Raw genomic sequence first — 19681 nt, forward strand, 5'->3', positions numbered from 1 at the left:
ATTCCAGGGGAAAAAAAAATAATTGAGAGATCAGGAAAACAAGTTACTTTTGTACAGAAGGGTTCCAAATACATTGGGCATCTTCAGCAGTTTATTCCCTAGAGGATTAGTTGCATGCTTTGGTGTCCACTCAAATTAATAGTTGAAGAGGGAGCAGTGACAACCATAAGCTTCCTAGAGCATGCAGGTGTTCTTTGTAGGTGAAATAGTTTGAGCTGGTGTCTACCATATGCTGGAAGGATGGACTTTGAGACTAGGAACCTGTTACGGTTAAATATTATGGAAGTAAAAAATACGAATTAAGAATTAATCTCTTGTTTGTTATTAGGATAAGCTAGACTAGTCGCAGTGCTGCCAGCCAGGCTACCTAGAACTGGCTAGTCATGCAAACCTGGAGGACGTACCGGCATTTCTTCCACCATATTAATAGGTATAAAAGAAGCAAATGTTTTATTGACCAGAATTCATATGTAACAGTTAGTTTGTGATCCTGACTACGAATGCTTGCCATTGCAGTTATTTGAGGGAGGGATGTTTCTGGCAAGCGTGAGTTTTCCATTGTGCACGGGATGCCAATGATAGAGCTGGAGGAGACTCACAGCGCTGCTAATCATAGTTAGGAGAACTAAAGACCTGAGTGTAAAATGAAGAATTTATGCTGTTAATGATTAAGTGTGAGATTACATATTTCATTCTGTCAAAACAACATCAGAGTAACAGTATGGGGTTGGCCAAAAATTAGAGAGGGAAAGAAAAAAAACAAGCTTGCACGACGCCAGTACCTCAGCCGTGGCAGTGGTGTAAGCTTCTGAAAGAAAATAGAAAGCAAAGTACCGTGTTTCCTTTTCCAGAAAGTCCAGTCTCAGCTCTGCTGACTTCAAGGGCTCTACCGTTTTTTCTTGGCATGCCAAGAAAAGTCAAATGTACCAAACGGTATTAAAAGAAACAACGATGACAAAACCCAACACAACAACAACAACCAAAAAAAAAAGCAACACAAAAAGTCAAGTGCCACAGCTGGAGCAAATGCAAAAAAAAAAAGTGCGTTCAGTTAAGCTGTGATCACTGGTGTTGTCTGGTTTGTGAAAACCTTTCTATCTTGCGGCCCCTGGAAAATCCAAAGTAGACAGGAAAGTGAGCAAATTGAAATGGAGCACAATGGGGTATGCAAAGTATGTTGCTCCACACACGGTATTAATTCTGCGGGCCGAGCGGTGGCTGTAGACATCTCTCGATGGTCATCAGCATGTGCGTTTTGATGACATTTATTTGGGGGAAGTGTGGAAGTCTGTGCTGCTGCCATCTCTCCGGACGGCCTGAAAAATTAAGGTGGCTCACCTGCCAGCATCTTCGAAGCAACTTTAAGAGGTCACTTTTTTAAATGCTGATAATTTGCCGCTTAAAACCTGAAATATTTCCATAAAACAAATTCATAATTGTTTCCTCATTTGTCTTCATTTGCTTAAGCAAGCAAGGTTTGTAGCTCACGGGAAGACATCTGGAGCGGGAGATTTAGCCGATTATTGTGTATTCAGATGAACTGTGTGTATTATACCTAGTGGTCCCTCGACCGGTGTTGGGGTGGGTTTTTTTACCTTAAATCCAATCAATCCTGCCCGGGTGGCTTTTCATTAGCTGCTCTCACAGTAATGATTGGGATGCAGAGCCTGATGGCAGTCTGTAACTTCTCCTGGTGCCCTGAAGCTCAACAACAGAAGCTGATTGACTCAGTTAGGGCCCCAGTCTCTAACAGCAAATGCAATCAATAAATCTTTGTTGGTAAATAATTGCTATTGAACAGAGTTTTAATATAAATTTATGAGTGGTGTTTTATCACAGCTTGAGGCTACAGCAAGCCACTGAGTGATGGATTTCAGATAACACTTACATTCATTACATTAACTTTGTAAGTTATTTAAAGCTTGTACACTTAACATTGCTTTTGGCTTGCAATGACCTCCTGGGACTAGACGTAGCATACACATTACTAATAAAGAGCTTGCGGTACGTACAGATGGTTCCTCCGTTCGCTTTGTACGGTGACGCAGTTCCTCGAGCAAAACCCGGGGAGCGCAGTCGGTGCGCTCCGGTTGAAGCCTTTTTCCTCTGGCTCATTGAAAGTCCAGCCAGCGCGGTCTGGGAGGAGAAGCGTTCCTCCGTTAGACACAGAATCGCAATTTTGGAGGGAAGGTGGTAAAAAAATTTAATTTGAAGTGTGAAATTCTTCACCGTCCGTGAGCAAATTGGAGGTGTTAAATTCTTAGTGTTGAATCTGGAGGCTTTGGGTCAGTTACGCTGAACTGCAGGGCTATAATTGCAGATGGAAGACTGTAACGATGAAAGATTTTATACGAATTAGGAGAAATAATGTTATCTGATTAATAATAATTTGAGACGGCGATTATTTCGGCAAAAGAAATCAGAATTTTGAAGTGGAAGTTGATTTACTTAGTTCCTTACTGCATAGCTTGGAGACTAAATGTGATTTTTCCGATGTGCTGTGCGTACGTGGGGGCCTCTTTGGCCGTGACTGGAGACATGCCCAACCTACCTCTAAATTGCCTTGGAGGTACCAAAGGTCAGCGGGAACCCACGTATCTCGTTTCCTAGGCAGAGTATCTGATGTGACTTAAATGTAGACATAATGCGACTGAAGTGAAGGGCTTTTTCTTTTTTTTTTAAGTAACATTTCTTGTCATATCTGGGCCATTTTTATTTTTTTTTAAGTTTAGTTAATGTTGAAGTGCATTTATAACTGATCTAAACTCTGATACTAAGAGCATTTCTCCAGACCGTTCTATATAATTACCGCAGACAAAGTGGCGGTCTTTGGCCTTGAGGAAAAACCGTGTGGTTTCTATGGGCTTCTCTGCTTCATAACACTTTAAGTTAGATCCTTGTATTCAGAGCAGCTTCCTCTGCGGGTACTGGAAGATATTTTTAATTCTCCCGTAATACAAAAATTTCTTTTTTTGCCAAAGGTAGTGCCTAAAGAAAATGGAGTGGGAAATCTTTGTTAGTTAGGCACAAATCAGTAGACGGTATGTATTTAAGGCTGAGTATTATTGTTCTACATGAAAGCACACAATTCCATTTTAAAAGCAAGGTGAAACCCCATTTTGAATCATTTTCTTCATTTAGATCCAAAAATAGGATTCCATAATTCACACCTAGATAGTAGCAAAAGCTCTACGTAGTAAAAATCATGAAAGTAGTGGGGGTTTAGTGTTATTTGACTTGATAATTGCTGTGAATTGAAAATTATGTAAGTAATGACGTGGTTTTTGTATAGAAAAGGGACAGTTAAATAGGTATTAAATATATATATATTACTTTCTTTAAAACTTCAAAAAAAGACAAGGTGGGGAAGAGGAGATCACCGTTGTGATCCTTACGGCTTTTTCCCCATTAAAAGGTCTGAAGTACAAACCAGTGCAGGGAAACAGTAATTTTTGATGCCCACAGCACAGCGATAACTAGTATTGGGCCCCCCTAAATGCGGGCGAACGTGCTGCAGGTGAAGTATGAAAGATTGGAAAGGTGAAGCCACAGATCACCTACTATAGACAAACACACAAGTCAAAGGCAGAAATAAGCTTTCATTTTTTAATAGAAAAAAACAACGTCTCTAACCGCTGGAAGACGGTAATTGGGATGTGTGCCTCGCACTCAGAGAAGCTTTTGTAAGAAAGCATTTCAGAAACCCCATTCTCTCTTGTAAAAGTTTGAGTTGTAGCAAGGAACAGCACAAAAAACAGAAATCTGACCTCCAGAGGGTCAGAAAGTTCGGGAGTTTGTACCGCTGTGTAATTCAGTCATCCAACACAAGCTTTTCTTTACGGTCCCATCCGCAGATTGCTTTGAATCATGAAGGGTTGTTCTCTGAAGTTTTTTATTCAAAGCGTGTGTCCAGGAACAGGCGGTTGTGAACTTGGCTTTTCCGCTGGGATCATCGCTGCTTGCAAAAGGAGAGTTGTTAGTTGGCGTGGATTGTCGGCGAGGGACTTCAGCCGAAAGTTAGAACATCTGGAATGGAGGGAGAAAAAAATTTGCCTAGCTCTGGATGACTTTTACTCGCGCAGAACTGCCTTTTGTCCCGTCCTGGCTTTGGGATTGGGTCTGCAGAGGGATCGCTTTATAAAGCTGCGGGTTTAATGGGAAAACAGATAGCATAACTTGCTTTCAAGGTTTTAATCCACAAAAGCAACTATGTGGGAGTTGGAAGCACCATGTTTGATAGTACATCTTTCTATGTTACGTTCTCCCATATATTTTTTTTTAAGTTTCATGGAAAATGAGAATGGAAAAACTCACGGGAATTAGAGCACTGAAGTTTGTATTGGTTTAGATTCCTGGCTATGATTTAATGAAATGAATTTAAGTGTCCGCTTTTATCTGAACTTGATCTGTGGATGCTGTGAGTCCCCGTGGTAGGTACTGTACATAGTGTCTCCACTGGGACATTTCAGTAAGACTCTCATTAACCGAAGTACCGTGTGAATTCATTAGGAACTACCTTCTGACTTGGTTTTAGAAATTAAAATTTTCTAGGGAGGTGCATTGCTACAGCATGGCTTGATTTACCACCTCCAGTGTGCTACAGCATGTTATATTTTGCTTTTCTAAGTGACTTTCTATTTTTAAGCTGGGACCAGGTTAATATGCAGTAGTGCTCCTTGTCCATTCAAACACGATGATGACTTATCTCAGCTGTTGGTTGTTAGCATTCATCACTGATGCTTAGGTTGAATACAATTTGTGGAAAGGTGGGTTGCCTTGTCCACCTCCCTTCCTCTCTGATCATACCTCTTTCATTGAATCATCCAGAATTTATTGGGAAAACTTTGTAGTTGCCCGGTTTCCATTTTGCTGCTCTTGCCTGGAATTGGTGTCTCTTTTGTTGGAATGAGAGGCTGAGAGAGTTGGGGTTGTTCAGCCTGGAGAAGAGAAGGCTCTGGGGAGACCTTACAGTGGCCTTCCAGTACCTAAAGGGGGCCTACAGGAGAGATGGGAAGGGACTCTGGATCAGGGAGTGTAATGATAGGATGAGGGATAATGGTTTTAACCTGAAAGAGGGGAGATTTAGATTAGATATTAGGAAGAAATTCTTGACTGTGGGGGTGGTGAGCCCCTGGCCCAGGTTGCCTAGAGAAGCTGTGGCTGCCCCATCCCTGGAGGGGTTCAAGGCCAGGCTGGGCAGGACTTGGAGCAACCTGGTCTGGTGGGAGGTGTCCCTGCCCAGGGCAGGGGGTTGGAACTAGATGATCTTTAAGGTCCCTTCCAACCGAAACCATTCTATGAATAGCTAGGAGGATTTCCATTGCGGTGTCACCTTTCTGAAAAGGGAATGAGAACATAGACATACGCTCTTCCCTGCTGGTGGAGAGGCTGAGCCTGGACAACCAGGAGTCACCAGGAACAAGCCGAAGGGAGCACAAGCCCCACAGTAGGGTCCTCACTCAATCTAGGGCTCATCATTTATTTTAGAGGGTTGGGAAATGCACTGAGCATGGTGTCCTTATCAACTAGCAGTGCATATGGCTAACCTTACTCTATGTCACATTAAAACGTGCTTTCCTGAGGCCTGAAATTCAGTACAAAAGGGTTTTCTCTACCTGGTGGACAAAGCCAGTGCTGATGTGGTCTTTTCTGTTTACGTGACTTGCTTTATGAAAGCTGCACTTGGAGATTTCCTCCTAAATTGCAAGCACCGAAGCTGCTGATGGAGAAAAGGTGCATCATGGGAGAAACAGGGGAAAATGAGTAACTTGCAGGAGAAAGCATGTCTAAAAATGTTGGCAATTATAGTTACCTCTTTCTGCGTCTTAAATAATTGTGTGTTGGCAAAAGACTATTTCACCTGTTTTCTTTTTTCCTCTGCCAGGGTATGCTGCTAAAGCGAAGTGGCAAGTCGTTGAATAAAGAGTGGAAGAAGAAATACGTGACGTTGTGCGACAACGGTGTGCTGACCTACCATCCTAGTTTACATGTAAGTACACCGTGCTGTCTCTACGTTCACCAACGTTAGGCCCTGATGGAGCAGCGTTAGCGAGTTCTTCCTGACGCGTTTTAGTTGAGCCCTCTTTGCTCGAGAAACTCCTCTCTCTCCCTTTTCATTCCTCTCCCTCTCAAAAAGGCATAATCTGAAATAAAATTACCTGGTGCAAGTCTATAAGTACAGTCAAGCTCCTTTGAAAACCCTGCGACAGGGCCCCCTTGCGTCCCAAGAGGCAGCTCAAACGGTTTAAACTTTTGTTTTGTGCTGATGCTTTTATGGAATTCTTGTTGATCCCAGGATTAAAAAAACTACAGAAACATTTTATAAGAAAAAAAGCATCCTAGATGTAGTAAAGAGTGAAGAGAGTTTCTGGTATTTGTCAGTGTGCAGCGGTTATGGTTTATTCAGAAGTAATTCTGAACAGCCTTTTGAAAATGGTGTAGCTATTAAAATACGTGCCATTGATTATTGTCTCTGCCCAGGGATCCTGTCTGTCCCTCTCTGTGTATGTGTAGCCCAATCCCTAGGTACAGTTTTGGGGGTGGAAGGAGCACGGTGATCTGACTCAGAACTAGCCTACCCCATCTGCCCTGGCCACGCCAGCAGGAGGAAAGGTGAGATTTGTCAGAGCTCGTTCCATGCCAGAGCAGTTCAAAGGACAGAGCCAACATGGAGACTTTACATCTTAAAAATCCCAGGGGATTTCCAGCTCTTTTGCTTGCTCTGTAATACAGTAAAATACAGAAAAAAAATAGTATGTGCCTCACCGAGATCTTTGGAATTGTATCTGGTCTTATATTTTAGCATTGTATCCCATATGAAAATCAGAGGGTTGCCAGTTGGAACATTTTAGGGCCAGTTGTTTCCGAACCTTTTGGTGTCATTTTGAGCTCTAGGGCAATTTTTAAGGAATGAAAATCAAGGTTTCAATCAGATGCATTTCTGTAGATGTGCTCTGGAGCTTAAAGACCTGCACGTGGATCTGGCAGGAAACTTCAGCTTAAAGTGGGTGATGTCTAAGGAGCGTGGCCACACTGATGCTGTGCTTGCACCAGCTTGCTGTTCCCTATCTGCTGAACATTAGCCCTTTCTCTGGCTTGACACAAGATTTCATAGTCTCAGATCCTGCCCTAATAATGCTTTGCTGTAGTTTCTGATGGTACGTCCATGCCTCTTAAAAATTATTTAGTAAGTTAGATGACAGCTAGCTTCAAGGCATTGCTGCTTTCCATCAGAAATCTTGTCCCTCAGCCCTTGTGTTTTGGAGCAAGGTTTTCACTGTTCCTTTTTGTGAAACTGTACAAGTCTGTCTCTCTTCTTTGGCCACTTTTAGGGCCTTTAAATTTGGGGAATTCTGCCGTGAAGTAGTCCCGAAACACCTGAATCATATATTGGTATTGCTCACAGAAGGTAAGCATCTGAGGCAGCCCCCATGGAGCTCCCACACGAGTTTCCCTCAGATTGTGTTGGCCAACTCTGGGTCATCAAGCAAGCAGGAGGCGAGCTGCCATTGTCTGCGCCTGGGTCCCTTCCTCGCTTTGTAAAAGTGTTCTATTGTTCCTGGTGGTTGCTGTGCACGTGTTAGTTTTTCATTGCCTCTTCCAGACAATGGAGTACTCCTTCTCTGTAGGCTTCCCTGGAGCTGCTTAGTCTTCCCCAGAGTGAGAATCCATTGAGATTAAAGGTAATTACTTTGAGATTAGAGGTAAATCCATTGGAGATTAGAGAGAATCCATTTAAAGAAGAAGTAATTACTAGCCTGTAATTGTTTCCCTCTATCCCCCACCGTGTGTCCCCCCACCCCTCACCCACAAGAAAAAGGTACACGGCTCCCTGTTTCCATTTGCTCAGCCTTCCTTGTGTAGATCGGAGAGGTTTGTAACGTACCTCTTTTCTCTTGGCTGTCTGTGGGTAGGTGGTGGTGAGGGACCATACTCAGCTCCTAGCTGACAAGAAGCTGCTGGGGAAAATGTCGGACTCATTCAGGGGCTTCTTGAGACACCTTTACTTGAATCCACTCTCCAGGAACATCTAGGGTTCTGCGTATTCGTGTTAAAATCTTACCATGATGTGATTCCTCTTGCAAATTATGCTGGTTTAATGCCTTATTTCTATTGCCTTCGGCCTTCAAAGAATCACTGTGCTGCTTCTGCAGTACGTTTCCACACTGTCGATGGACTACTTATTGTCAATTAACCATTGTTAATATACTCTGCGGATCATTCTTCATCCCATCAGGCAATAGTATATGAGTAGCATCTTTTCTGCCCTGTGCAAACCACAGTGGAAGAGGCAGGACAGATATTTTACGTCCATTGCACTCCCAGCGCGGTTTGTGCCAAACTTTGTAGGCAGGAAAGCGGGAAAGCCAGAATTTCCTCTTGGGTATTGCCAAGTGAACGGGTTTTCCCCCACGTGGGACTCTGATAATGTGTTTCTGGTTTGATTTTGCCGGTTTTTGTTTATCCGTAACTGCTTGTTGCCTTTTTCACAGCAAGCCAAAGAAACTGATAAATTTTTAATGTTGCCTTGCTATTTTGGATAATTTCATATATTCCTTATTCCTACCAACATTCCCATTAAGTAGCCTTGAAGAAAATAACTTTTGTTAACCATCTAAAGTCAGTTTCCTAAACTTGAAAAAAGCCTGACTCTAATCTGACCCGTTAGCTAGATTTGGGTTGTCTCAAATTATGCAGCTCATTTTGGTTATCCCAAATTTTGCAGTTGTAATTTTGGGAAGGGAAAGGTGGGCTGGCCTCTGGTGGTGGCAAGAAGTAGTGAATTTAGAAGATAATTTGCTCTTTCCAGACTGCAGTGTGAGTCAGAACATAACACCTGCATTGGAAGAACCTATTTTATAATATTTAATGGCTGCTAGGGAGCACTGCGTTAAATACTGCTTGAGAATTTGGGCAGAAGCGGATCAGTTGTCTGCCAGATGCGTTCAGCAGCAGCTCAGACGCGAAGGCGGTGTTTTTTATGTAGAGAACGTGTCTGTATCGCAGAAATCAGTACTGTCATCCTCCTTGAAAGAGTGGGCTACAAAATGAAAGGGTTTTGGGGTGGGGAGTGAAAATCAAATTAGTACCTGTTTTACAGAGGAGGTAGCCCTGGAAGGGTCAGGCCTGTTTGGCAGGGCAGCGGGTTGAAATGACTGCTGTATTGTGCCAGCTAAATGAGTAACTACTAATGCCACCAGGTTGACGTTTGACACAATAGCTAAATTCATATTCCTTCTTTTCACAAAAGTGGGGGAAGAGAAAAATGAGGAAAGAAAAATATATGTACATAAGCACCCTACTGTTTTCTGACTTGGTCATGTCAGTTTTTTTCAAGAGCCTCAAACCTTCCCGTCCCTTGGGATGCTGAGGAGCTATGCCAATAGAAAATGGTGGGGATAATGAGAGAGAACTTTGACCTGCAGGCTTCAAAGTTCACCATAGCTACCTATTCATCTTACGCTTCTGGAGTATAGCCGTTGAGTGGATGACTAAAATTCTGGCCGACAAATTCAGTGTCAGCCTCCCCAAAGGGACCCGGGGGAATTTGTCTAGGCATCTCTTGGCTTTTAATGGCAGAATGCCATGTGCGAGGGCTCCCGAAATGTATTCACCAGGATACCTGCTGGGCAGCATTACATGCTGCTGCTTTATCTAAGCCTTACCCTGATGAATAGCTGATGATGTTTCACCACTCTCTCTCTGCCAGAAGGTTGCCATCATGCCACGAGTCAGTAGGTGACAAAGCTTTAGCTGTGGATGTCCATTTGCTGCTCTTGTATCCCCATCATCATCGCTGCCCCTCGTTTATGAAAAGAAGGGGGGGAAAAAAAGAAGAAAAAAAAAAAAAGCCAAACCCAGTTTGTTTAAGGAAGGGCACTTTTTCCCCCCTTTTATATTTAATCTGTTCTAGATTTGATTTCAAGTAAAAGCACAGTGCTGTGGCACCTCAGGGGGGAAGAGCAGCTTCTTAAATACATGAGAAGGAAGCTCTGGTGCCCATCTAGAACATGCATGGTGTGTAAATCCCATGTACCTACACAACAAGGTTGATTGTTGCTTGCTGAGGTCTGTATTGCGGTATTGCTGCTCTTTAACCTTGCCTCCCATCCTCACTGATCTGGTTTGATAACCCGCTTTGAGGTGTCTAGGATTGTAGCAGTGATTGGGGGGTAAACTTACCTTTTTCCCCTTGAGAAGTGTGTGGATTCAGCTGGTCCGCCCAGTTCATCTGACACGAGCTGCAGTTTCAAAACTCTTTCTTAAAAATAGTGCTGGCTGGGTGAGCAGCCTACGTGAGCTAGATCAAAAGGAGCATTAGCAATGTTTTTTGTTCTATCCTCAAGCAAACTGAACGTATTTCTTAAAAAAGCCCAAAATTTCAGCCTAAGGAGTCATATCCAACACTAGGCGAAACTTTGTGCAAGAACTTCAACACAATGTCCAAGTGGAAACCAGTGACTAGTGGCGTTCATCAGGGTTCAGTACTGGGAGCAGCGCTGTTTAACGTCTTTGTCAGCAACATGGACAGTGGGATTGAGTGCACCCTCAGCAAGTTTGCTAGTGACACCAAGCTGGGTGGTGCAGTCAACGTGCTGGAGGGAAGGAATGTCATCCAGAGAGACCTGGACAAGCTTCAGAGGTGGGCCCATGCCAACCTCATGAGGTTCGACAAGGCCAAGTGCAAGGTCCTGCACCTGGGTTGGGGCAATCCCGAGCACAAATACAGGTTGGGTGGAGAATGGATTGAGAGCAGCCCTGAGGAGAAGGACTTGGGGGTGTTGGTGGATGAGATGCTTGACATGAGCCAGCAATGCATGCTTGCAGCCCGGAAACCCCCCACACCCTGGGCTGCATCAAAAGGAGCATGGCCAGCAGGTTGAGGGAGGGGATTCTGCCCCTCTACTCTGCTCTGGTGAGACCCCACCTGGAGTACAGCGTGCAGCTCTGGGGCCCCCAACATAAAGAGAACATGGACCTGTTGGAACAGGTCCAGTGGAGGGACATGAGGATGATGAGAGGGCTGGAGCCCCTCTACTGTGAGGACAGGCTGAGAGAGTTGGGGTTGTTGAGCCTGGAGAAGAGAAGACTCCAGGGAGACCTTACAGTGGCCATCCAGTACCTAAAGGAGGCCTACAGGAGAGGTGGGGAGGGACTCTGAATCAGGGAGTGTAGCGATAGGACCAAGGTGTAACAGTTTTAAACTGAAAGAGGGGAGATTTAGATTAGATACTAGGAAGAAATTCTTTCCTGTGAGGGTGGTGAGCCCCTAGCCCAGGTTGCCCAGAGAAGCTGTGGCTGCCCCATCCCTGGAGGGGTTCAAGGCCAGGTTGGACGGGGCTTGGAGCAACCTGGGCTGGTGGGAGGTGTCCCTGCCCAGGGCAGGGGGGTGGAACTAGATGATCTTTAAGGTCCCTTCCAACCCAAACCGTTCTATGGACAAAATGTTCTTCTCCACAAAACAGGCCTAATTTGTGAGCTTATAAAACTCTTCAAGACTTGGGACGGGGGGGGACTAGGATTTCAGTTGAACTTTCTTGCTTGGCTGTTTCCTATGGGGAAAGCAGACTTGGTGAGCAAGGGAGGGCTGTTGAAAACGCCCTGTATGTTGGTAGCTGGAAGTATGGCAGATCCATGCACTTTTCTCAGGTCCTGTAATATGCAGCAGTTTTCTTAGAGCTGTAGTTGAGATTTTTTACCGTTATTAGTTCTTACGATTTTCGTGAATAATTTGAAAAGGGCAAGCATGCTTGCATGTAAAGTGTTCCATCTTTGCTCATTTTTAAGAGAACGCGGTGCTGGCTGGGCTCCCTGGCATCTGTGTGCATGGCCCGTCGGCAGCGGGGTTGTCTGGCGGCGGAGCTGGGTGCTGCTCCATCCGAGGGAGCAGCGCTCGCCTTCATGTTTATGAATCGCTGCCTACAGACATCGTTTGGGTTCAGCCTTGTTTCCAGGGTTGTGTTACCTCAGGCTGTTTAATAGCTCCGAAGTGTGTTGTTTGTGTTGCGGTAATAGAAATATTCATGCTCTTATATATTTCTAAAATACCATTGTGTATGTCCTTTTTTTTTTTTTTTTATCCTTGTTTTTCCTTTGAAGGAATGTAAAGCTGGATATTGGCTGGCTCTGCAGGCCCTTCTAGTTGGCCTTTCCTAGGAACAGCTCAAATCAGGCCTCGGTAAATATGTATTTCAGCTGCCAAAAGGATACGCATATGTTGCTTTTTCACATTAGACATATCTCTACCTCCTGAAAGAGTAGCCATCAAAGCAAATTCTACAGAGCAAAACTGAGGACACAGTCTGAGTGGTGATGAAGATAAATCTGTCTGAAGCAAGTTAAGTCTTTATTATAGTTATTGCATCTATTGATACGCCTAAAACATTGGTTAAGAAAGAAAAATTGATAAGAACAGTTACATATATATATATAATTGCTTATTACAACCGATGAGTTGATGCTGTGTTTCTTCCACTCACCACAACCAAGCTCTTCCTGGAAGCCTTTTCATCAAAGCCGGGTTCAGAGCAACATTCTCCTTTCTGACAGCATTGAGTTAAATTTCCCAGAGCTTTCCTTTCTTAATTCTAGCGTGTTTCACTGTAAATTTGCTTCTAGGGTAGAGTATAACTGACCTTTTTGGAAAAAATAAGAGTTAATCATGCTGCTGTTAACGTTTTTTCGGTAAAGATACCAAAAATAAAACATAACCTATGATGTTTTAAAAGCAAAAGAGGCTTTTATAAAGTAGTATAGCTGTAGAGATCACTCATTCACTTCATAGCTTCCCGGAAAACTTCTTTATTATCTTAAAGATGTAATGGAGTGAAGCTCAGTTTGGGAGAAAAACTCCAAAACAGATGGGGAAAATAGAAGCTAAAATGTGTTTGCAGTCCTTAAGTGAGATCTATCATTTGGGATAGCTGTCAGGGCAAATTATTTTCCACCCCCTGGCTTTGTGGCTTTTCAAACTAGAAATATGCTTGCTTGAAAGTGCCGTTGCATCAGTTCTGCTTAGCGCAAAATCGGACTGTGGTGACTGATGGTCAGCAAGCCACCCTCTGAAATCCTCCTCCAATGTGGAATCCCAGTCGACGGGGAAGATGATGATCCCCAGTAACTTCTTACAGTCACCTCTGTGACTTATTACAGATACTCGCAGGTCGCCAAATGCACAGACAAGGCGAACGTGAAGTGGTTTTTTGTTTCAAGTCTATTCATTTCGGAGGGCATGACAAGATTTATCACGTCATTAGCGTTGGGATATTGTGATGAACGTGACACTGCTATTGCAGAGCCGTGCAAACTTGCAGCATGCGTTAAGGAGCAGCAAACACACATTTCAGTGTTGTGTCTACCCCCTCTTCAAAAAGGCAGGGAAAGTTTTTGGTATCAGAATGAGTTGCAATTTAAATGGCAAAAGCCAAGCTATTAATTAATCACGGGGTTTTATAAAATTAGAGCTTCCTGTCCAGCAGAGCTAACTGCTGTGGATATAAATGCTTCATAAATTACTCAGGATGGTAAAACTCTGATTTGTCTTTTGCAGTGGTTCTTGTTACAAAGTCTGAATGAGAAGTGAAGTGCAGATGGAAGAATTTTCTGAAAATGAGTCATCCATTTAAAAAACGCAACATTTTGTGAAACTACTTTTGTATTGAAAGCGTTGCCCTAACTTCCTCCCCTGCCCCGCTGATCGAACCGATTAACACCATAGCATAGATAGAGTCAGTGCTTTTTATTACTGAAATTTAATGTTCTTGATTCCCAATGTGAATAAAACAGATTCGAGATGACCTTCTTTTTGCCAGGACAGAGTGCTTTAGGGTGATCAGCGTTTTCCAGAATGCATTTTCGTTCTATGTGCTCCTCTGAAAATAACATATCATTGCTTTTCTTAAGATTAACTATATATTATGAAGCCGGATGATATTATGCCCATATTTATATGCGAGAGGGGAGGATGGCTAATTTAACAGGAACATTTGATGAATATATTCCACTGTGGCTCATAACCTGATGGTAGGTTTGTTGCCGAGGTCCTTCCCGGGAAGATGGAGGGGGGAGAGGAGTTGGAGACTTTTGTTTCTTCTTAGGTGTGCCTGTGGCCCCAAATGGAAACCAATCAAGGAGCGATTTATGTTCATTAAGTGCTTGTCAAAACTGAAAAATTTTCTAATCAACAGCAATCTAGCTGAGGCCCCTCAATGGCTGGGAGTGTCGCCTCCGCAGTATCGGCTATTTGCCTGTTACAACTCTAGGCTAGAAATCCGCTGATGATTACATTAGGCTAAGCTGCGAAGTAAATGAACCATGTCTTATTTAGGTGCAACTAGCTTCAGTGTAGTCCTGCCCCGCAGGGCACTTTATAGCGTTTTATGGCTTTAAAATTAGTGTAGCTTCCCATTTGCTGCAGGGTGCTGCATGTTATGCCTTTGAACTCAATAAGCAAAGGGAAGGGGGCCTTTTGTGGTTTGGTTTTTTTCTCTCTTCCCACCCCCCCACCCCTTCCCTTTTTTTCTTTTTGTAGTTTAGCAATTTTGTTTTGCATCTTTTCCAGACGGCGTTTTGCAATAAAAATGTCTGACTGCCATGTAAAAGCACAAAAGTCAAGGCTCCATCCATTTACCGGTCTGCCGGGGGTTTTGGTCTGGTTTGGAGGGAAGGGGATTGGGTTTTGTTTTTTCAGAAGCAGTTGTTGCTGAGGGAGAACAATAGGTTTTAGTGGGTCCAGTAGGGTCAGCTCGCAAAATTGGAATTGTGTTTCAGAAAACATGCCACCCACAGTCTTTCAAATGTCATCCAGAGGTGTGACCATAAACCTTCTTTTCCATAATAATATTTATTTCACCTCAGATCAGGAAACGCTGTATGAACCTCAGTAAACTAAGCCTTAGGAGTGTTTTGTCCGATTGAACAGTGGGGAAAAACTGGTACAAAATGAAGGTGTTTTTCTTGGAAGTTCAGTGTAAACTGGAGGCAGATCTGGGAAGGATCCTGGGCCCAAACCGATTCCTAGTGTTGGAAAAACAGGCTTCATCTGAGAGATTTTAATAGGTCAAGATAAGAAAAAAAGACGTTTGTACTTGTGTACCATTAAAGACATGGAAAAGGGCATTGTTCTCTCAGTCTGTCTTGTTTGGTATGTTGTGTGTTGGAAAAGGGAGGCAGTGGGAGAGGTACGTGGTGGAAGAAATCCATGGGGTGGCTTTCTAGGAGAGAGAATATTACTTTTTTGTATGTTAATTTTATGATACATGGCAATCCTGAAATGAGAGAGTTGGATGTGAGCTTTGAGTCCCATTCACCAAGTGCCATGATATAAAAAATTAACTCCAGTGAAGGGAATTTCTGTGCTAGGTAGTTCTATCCACAGTCCAATTGAGCCCAGCCACAGGAGACCTTGGTGGTTTTCTTCTACAGTTTGATCCTTCCATCTCCTTGGTGAGGTTTCTTGGACAAGACGACTAGGTTGCAACGCTATCCTTTTCACCACAGTCCTGGGACAGAAGGACAGTCCAAAGCGAGTTCAATCAGAAAGACTCCGATTCCATCTTCTGTTGCTGCCAGAGCAGACCTGAACTTGCCTGCACGGGCAGGCTGCCCGAACCTGCCCGCTTGGGTGCTTCGGCGTGGTGGAAACCTGGCTGAGTATGGCGGTTCAGCTCGCGTTCTTCACGGGCTTGTTTTCTCTTACCTTGGAAAATATTTTGCAATTGTGCAAATCAAGAGGCAAAGACCTACCTTCAGGACAAAGGGATTTGAATGCAGGCAGCCATACGGAAAAGTATGGGGGATTTAGCTCTTAGGATACTAACTGATAATTATTATATTTGGTAATTTAGCGTTCATATGGATGTTCTTCCTTAATACGCTGATAATGAAATACTATGTTCTTTAAATACGACCTAGGTAGCAGAAAGGCATTTCTTTGGGCATGACAAAGATGACAGTCACTTGTAGTAGAGAAATCCTCAAACTCTATAATGTTTTTGAGATCCACAGCGTTACACACCTAACATGAGCCATGTCTTTAACTTGAGCATCCTTCTAGGAAGGATCCGTGCTGCCGCGTGCTCTGTGGTCCGTCAGCGAAGTGTTTGAGGTAACTGTGGTAGACTTGGATGATGTGAGTTGGAGTCACAGCTTTGTGGAAGCAGCAGCCAGCACGTTCTTCTGCCTTTCCCTCAATCTGACCCCTATGCCCTTCCACCCCTGAAAAAGGGGCCAGGCGGGAGGCAGGGCTAACCATGGCTGTGGAAGAAGAGATGTTTGGCTGTTGTCTTCAGTCTTCTCAGTTGGGAGAAAGTAGGCAACTGGCTGGAGGCATCATGTAGCCTAGGTTGGGCTTGTGGCCCTTGGTGGGGTGTCTTCTCTGGCTTTGAGGGCAATCAGAAGCCATTGTGATGTATGGCAGCAAGGTTAACAACTGCTGAGGATCAAAACAAAAGGAGCCCCCCAAAATAGCAGTTTCTTTTTGGTACGTCTGTTTAGAAAACCACATCGTACTCATTTGCTCAATTTGCATGTCTGAAAGGCTTCTGTTCAGTTAATTGGTTAAATTAATTTCTGCTGCTGTAAACAGAGAGCTGTATTAAGAGCAGAACTAAAGTAATCTTACTTTACATTATTCTGTGTCATGGCACATCGTTTCTTTCTTACTCAAGGCAATTCATTTTGTGGTGCTGTCAAATACTATTTTGTGTCGTCTTCAGTCAATGTAGCTTTTATGATTTTCGCTGGTATTTTAACAGTTTATTTAGTCCTCTAGATAATGGTCAATGGCCTCGAGTAGTCAAATTAACACCTCAGCAGCACTATATTTGAGCAAACCGCTAACGGTAACCTCAGGATTAAAAGCAATGAGAATCAATATAGCAAGCTTATTTTTAGGGATTATTGATTGATTGATGCGTTCTGGCCTTAACTTGAAGAGGCAGCATTGCCCCACAGCTGACTAAGATTAAGATGCCAGTTACTGATAACTGCGGGCCATTGCCTGCGTGGTATTTCACGAGCTTGGAGATTAGATGGAGACCTTTTATAGTCCTTAGCTGAAGAAACCGTGGCGTCGGCAGGGTCTGCAATGCCTACCCGGCTGCAGGAAAACACTGCGCTCTTCCCTGGCTCGTTCGTCGTGAGGATTGGAGATGACGTTGATTTGATTTGATTCAGCGCTGCCCGTTATTCCTGTAGGGATCTGTTTGGGACAACCAAGGCACTAATGGCTTGTTTCCCCCCACCACCCCTCCCGCCACCTCGGAAGGTGGGAGCCACGTTCAGCTGCGCTGCTGTCGGCAGGCTGGGAGCTGTGGGTCTCCCCACCACAACTCTCAATTGCTAGCAGGTTTCTCTCATTGCACCTCATTTGCATCTGGGACATCAATTAGCATGTTTGTTGAGGCTAATTGAATGAAACTCAATCATAGCTCTTAATTGCTTGACTATGTGAAAAGAAATCACATTAATGCAGCTAATTAAGTGTATGGCAATAGATGCAACATAATTAGGAGTGAAATGTAAAAAACAAGTGATGGCGAAGGTGCAAGCGCAGGGGTGCGGGGCGTTGGGGGGGGCTGGCTTCTCCTCTTATCCTCACGTTTGGGGAGGGTTCCCTTTCCTTTACTGCTTGCTTTTTTTTTTTTTCCTTCCCTCTGCGTTGCCGAATGATGAACATGGACAAGTTGAGAAGAAAAATGCAAATGGATTTGCAATTACTACTTTTTCAAGCTGTTGAGGGGCAGAAGATGGCACTTCTGGGGTGGCCCACTGTTGAGTGGGCTCTAGGGACTTGTTAAGTGCTGTTTAAAAGTACTTGGCTTTGAATTACCCTCATGCCTTGTTAAAGGGTTTTTTCCCCTTTTTTCTCGGATCAGCATTTTCTACAACTAACATCTAGGGGAGTTATATCTGTAACATTTGCATATCAAAATCAGGCTTGCTGTCTTCTCTTTAACACAGCATATTCCAGATGACAGCGAGACCCTCATCTGTTCTAATCTGATCAAACCCTCCGTTGTGCTTCTGAAGCCGCGACACTATTTTGTAGTTTTAACTTTTATTCCCCAAAGTGCAGATCTGAAGGAGCGCGCGTGGGGGCGGATGCTCCGCCGACTGGAAACTTGGTGCTTGCCTCTCCTCCTTGGGGAAATGCAGAGATTATCGCTATGCATCCTGCACACAGTGAAAGAGGCTTTATTATTTACATTTGATATATCCCTATAAATATTTAAGCTGACATTAATACCTACATGGCATCTGTTGTGTTTGGACACTCTCGTATAATAACGGTATGGCTACAGCGCATTTATTTCCTGTTCACCAGCATTCACTTGCTCTCCCAAATGGTTTATAGCTCACCTAAGCCTGGTTTACTCTGAATTAAAAGGGCTTTAATAATGCCCTGTCACGTCTCCCAAGTTGGCAAGGTAGCAGGGAAATTGTACACACTATTCATCTGAAGAATTTGGAATAAACACCGCCTCCTCAGATTTAAGTGGGAGTATGCTGGTTGTTGTACGTTAAATAAAATGTGTCTATTAAAAAAAAAAAGAGTACATGCTGAGGTTTAGTCACTATCTGATTAAAGCTTCATTTTAGAGCCCATAAGCAATAAATGCTCAATTATGTTCTGCTTATTGTATTTTAATTTGTGAAGAACTGCCACTGAACAAGAAAGTTATGCCAACTTGATAATTTATGGATGAAACTGGTGTGTTCGTTTCTATCTAACACCGAGTGAATGAATTTTTATTAATGGATCGCCTTTGTCTCTTTTGGCAGCAGAGCTCTGTGTCCTCACCACGTGAACTGTTCAGACCCCCCCCTTTTTTACTGTTAATAATTTGTAAACAGGTAGGGAAAAATAAGCTGGTTTGATGGTTTAGTTTTGGGGGTTTATCACAGATTACTGTTAGCTGTGAGGAAATGAATGCTGGCCCGGTAGTAGATTTTTGAGCGGAATATATAGTTTGCATTGTAAAAACCGTCAAAGGTGGAAGGATTTCTATGAGGGAGCTGATTGCTCCCCACATTGTGGCAGCAGTGATGTAGACCTCGGGTATGCTTTTGGTCCATTCGGGTATTTCCTTGTGAGATAAATGCTCTGGTAGTGTATAGGTCTATATGCTGCAGACTTGGAACCAACCTAGTTAAATATTGGTAGTTTTTCATATAACACCTTGTAACCTGGCTAAATCTTGCCCTGGATGCTTGGGCAACTGGGAGTTATGTCTTGGCTGGCGGTCTTTGCTCCTGCAGACATCCACAGCATCATGCAGGCCTCTCTTAAGTTGGTCAAGTTCTATCTGAAAAGCAACTAGATATTGTGCCCCAGCTGCTCCGCATAGAAGATCGCTCAAGAATACCATTCCCTTGGTTTCCCGCTTAACTCAACAGTTTAAGCCCAGATCTCGCCCAGTCTTTAGTTCAAATTGCTGTTTTCCTCTTGGGCTACGTATACCCGGGTGTATTTTTGTGTAGCGCTCTTACCTCTTTTCACTCTTTACTTTGCTGTCCTCTGGTACCCGCCTTGCACATCTTCTCATAAAATATAGTCTGTTCATTTCTTTTAGCATCCTCATAGTTTCAATTTTTTTTTTTTCTGGCACATGAGTAACCACAATCATGTGTACCAGGAGGTGACGACTTTGATGTTTTGTGTACTGGCTTTAACATTCGC

The 19681-nt window shown here is 43.6% G+C and overlaps 1 protein-coding gene across 18 annotated transcripts in view; it reads left to right on the plus strand.

The window, feature by feature from the left end:
- Nucleotides 1–19681, plus strand: part of AGAP1 (ArfGAP with GTPase domain, ankyrin repeat and PH domain 1) — a 385263-nt gene that overhangs the window by 226292 nt on the left and 139290 nt on the right. For all 18 annotated transcript variants that reach the window (XM_074595890.1, XM_074595893.1, XM_074595895.1 and 15 more), the window contains one exon: nucleotides 5885–5989. In XM_074595890.1, coding sequence (XP_074451991.1) covers nucleotides 5885–5989 — 105 coding nt within the window. The remainder of the gene's footprint in view (nucleotides 1–5884; nucleotides 5990–19681) is intronic.

Source organism: Larus michahellis, chromosome 7, assembly GCF_964199755.1.
Source record: "Larus michahellis chromosome 7, bLarMic1.1, whole genome shotgun sequence".
NCBI lineage: Eukaryota > Metazoa > Chordata > Aves > Charadriiformes > Laridae > Larus > Larus michahellis.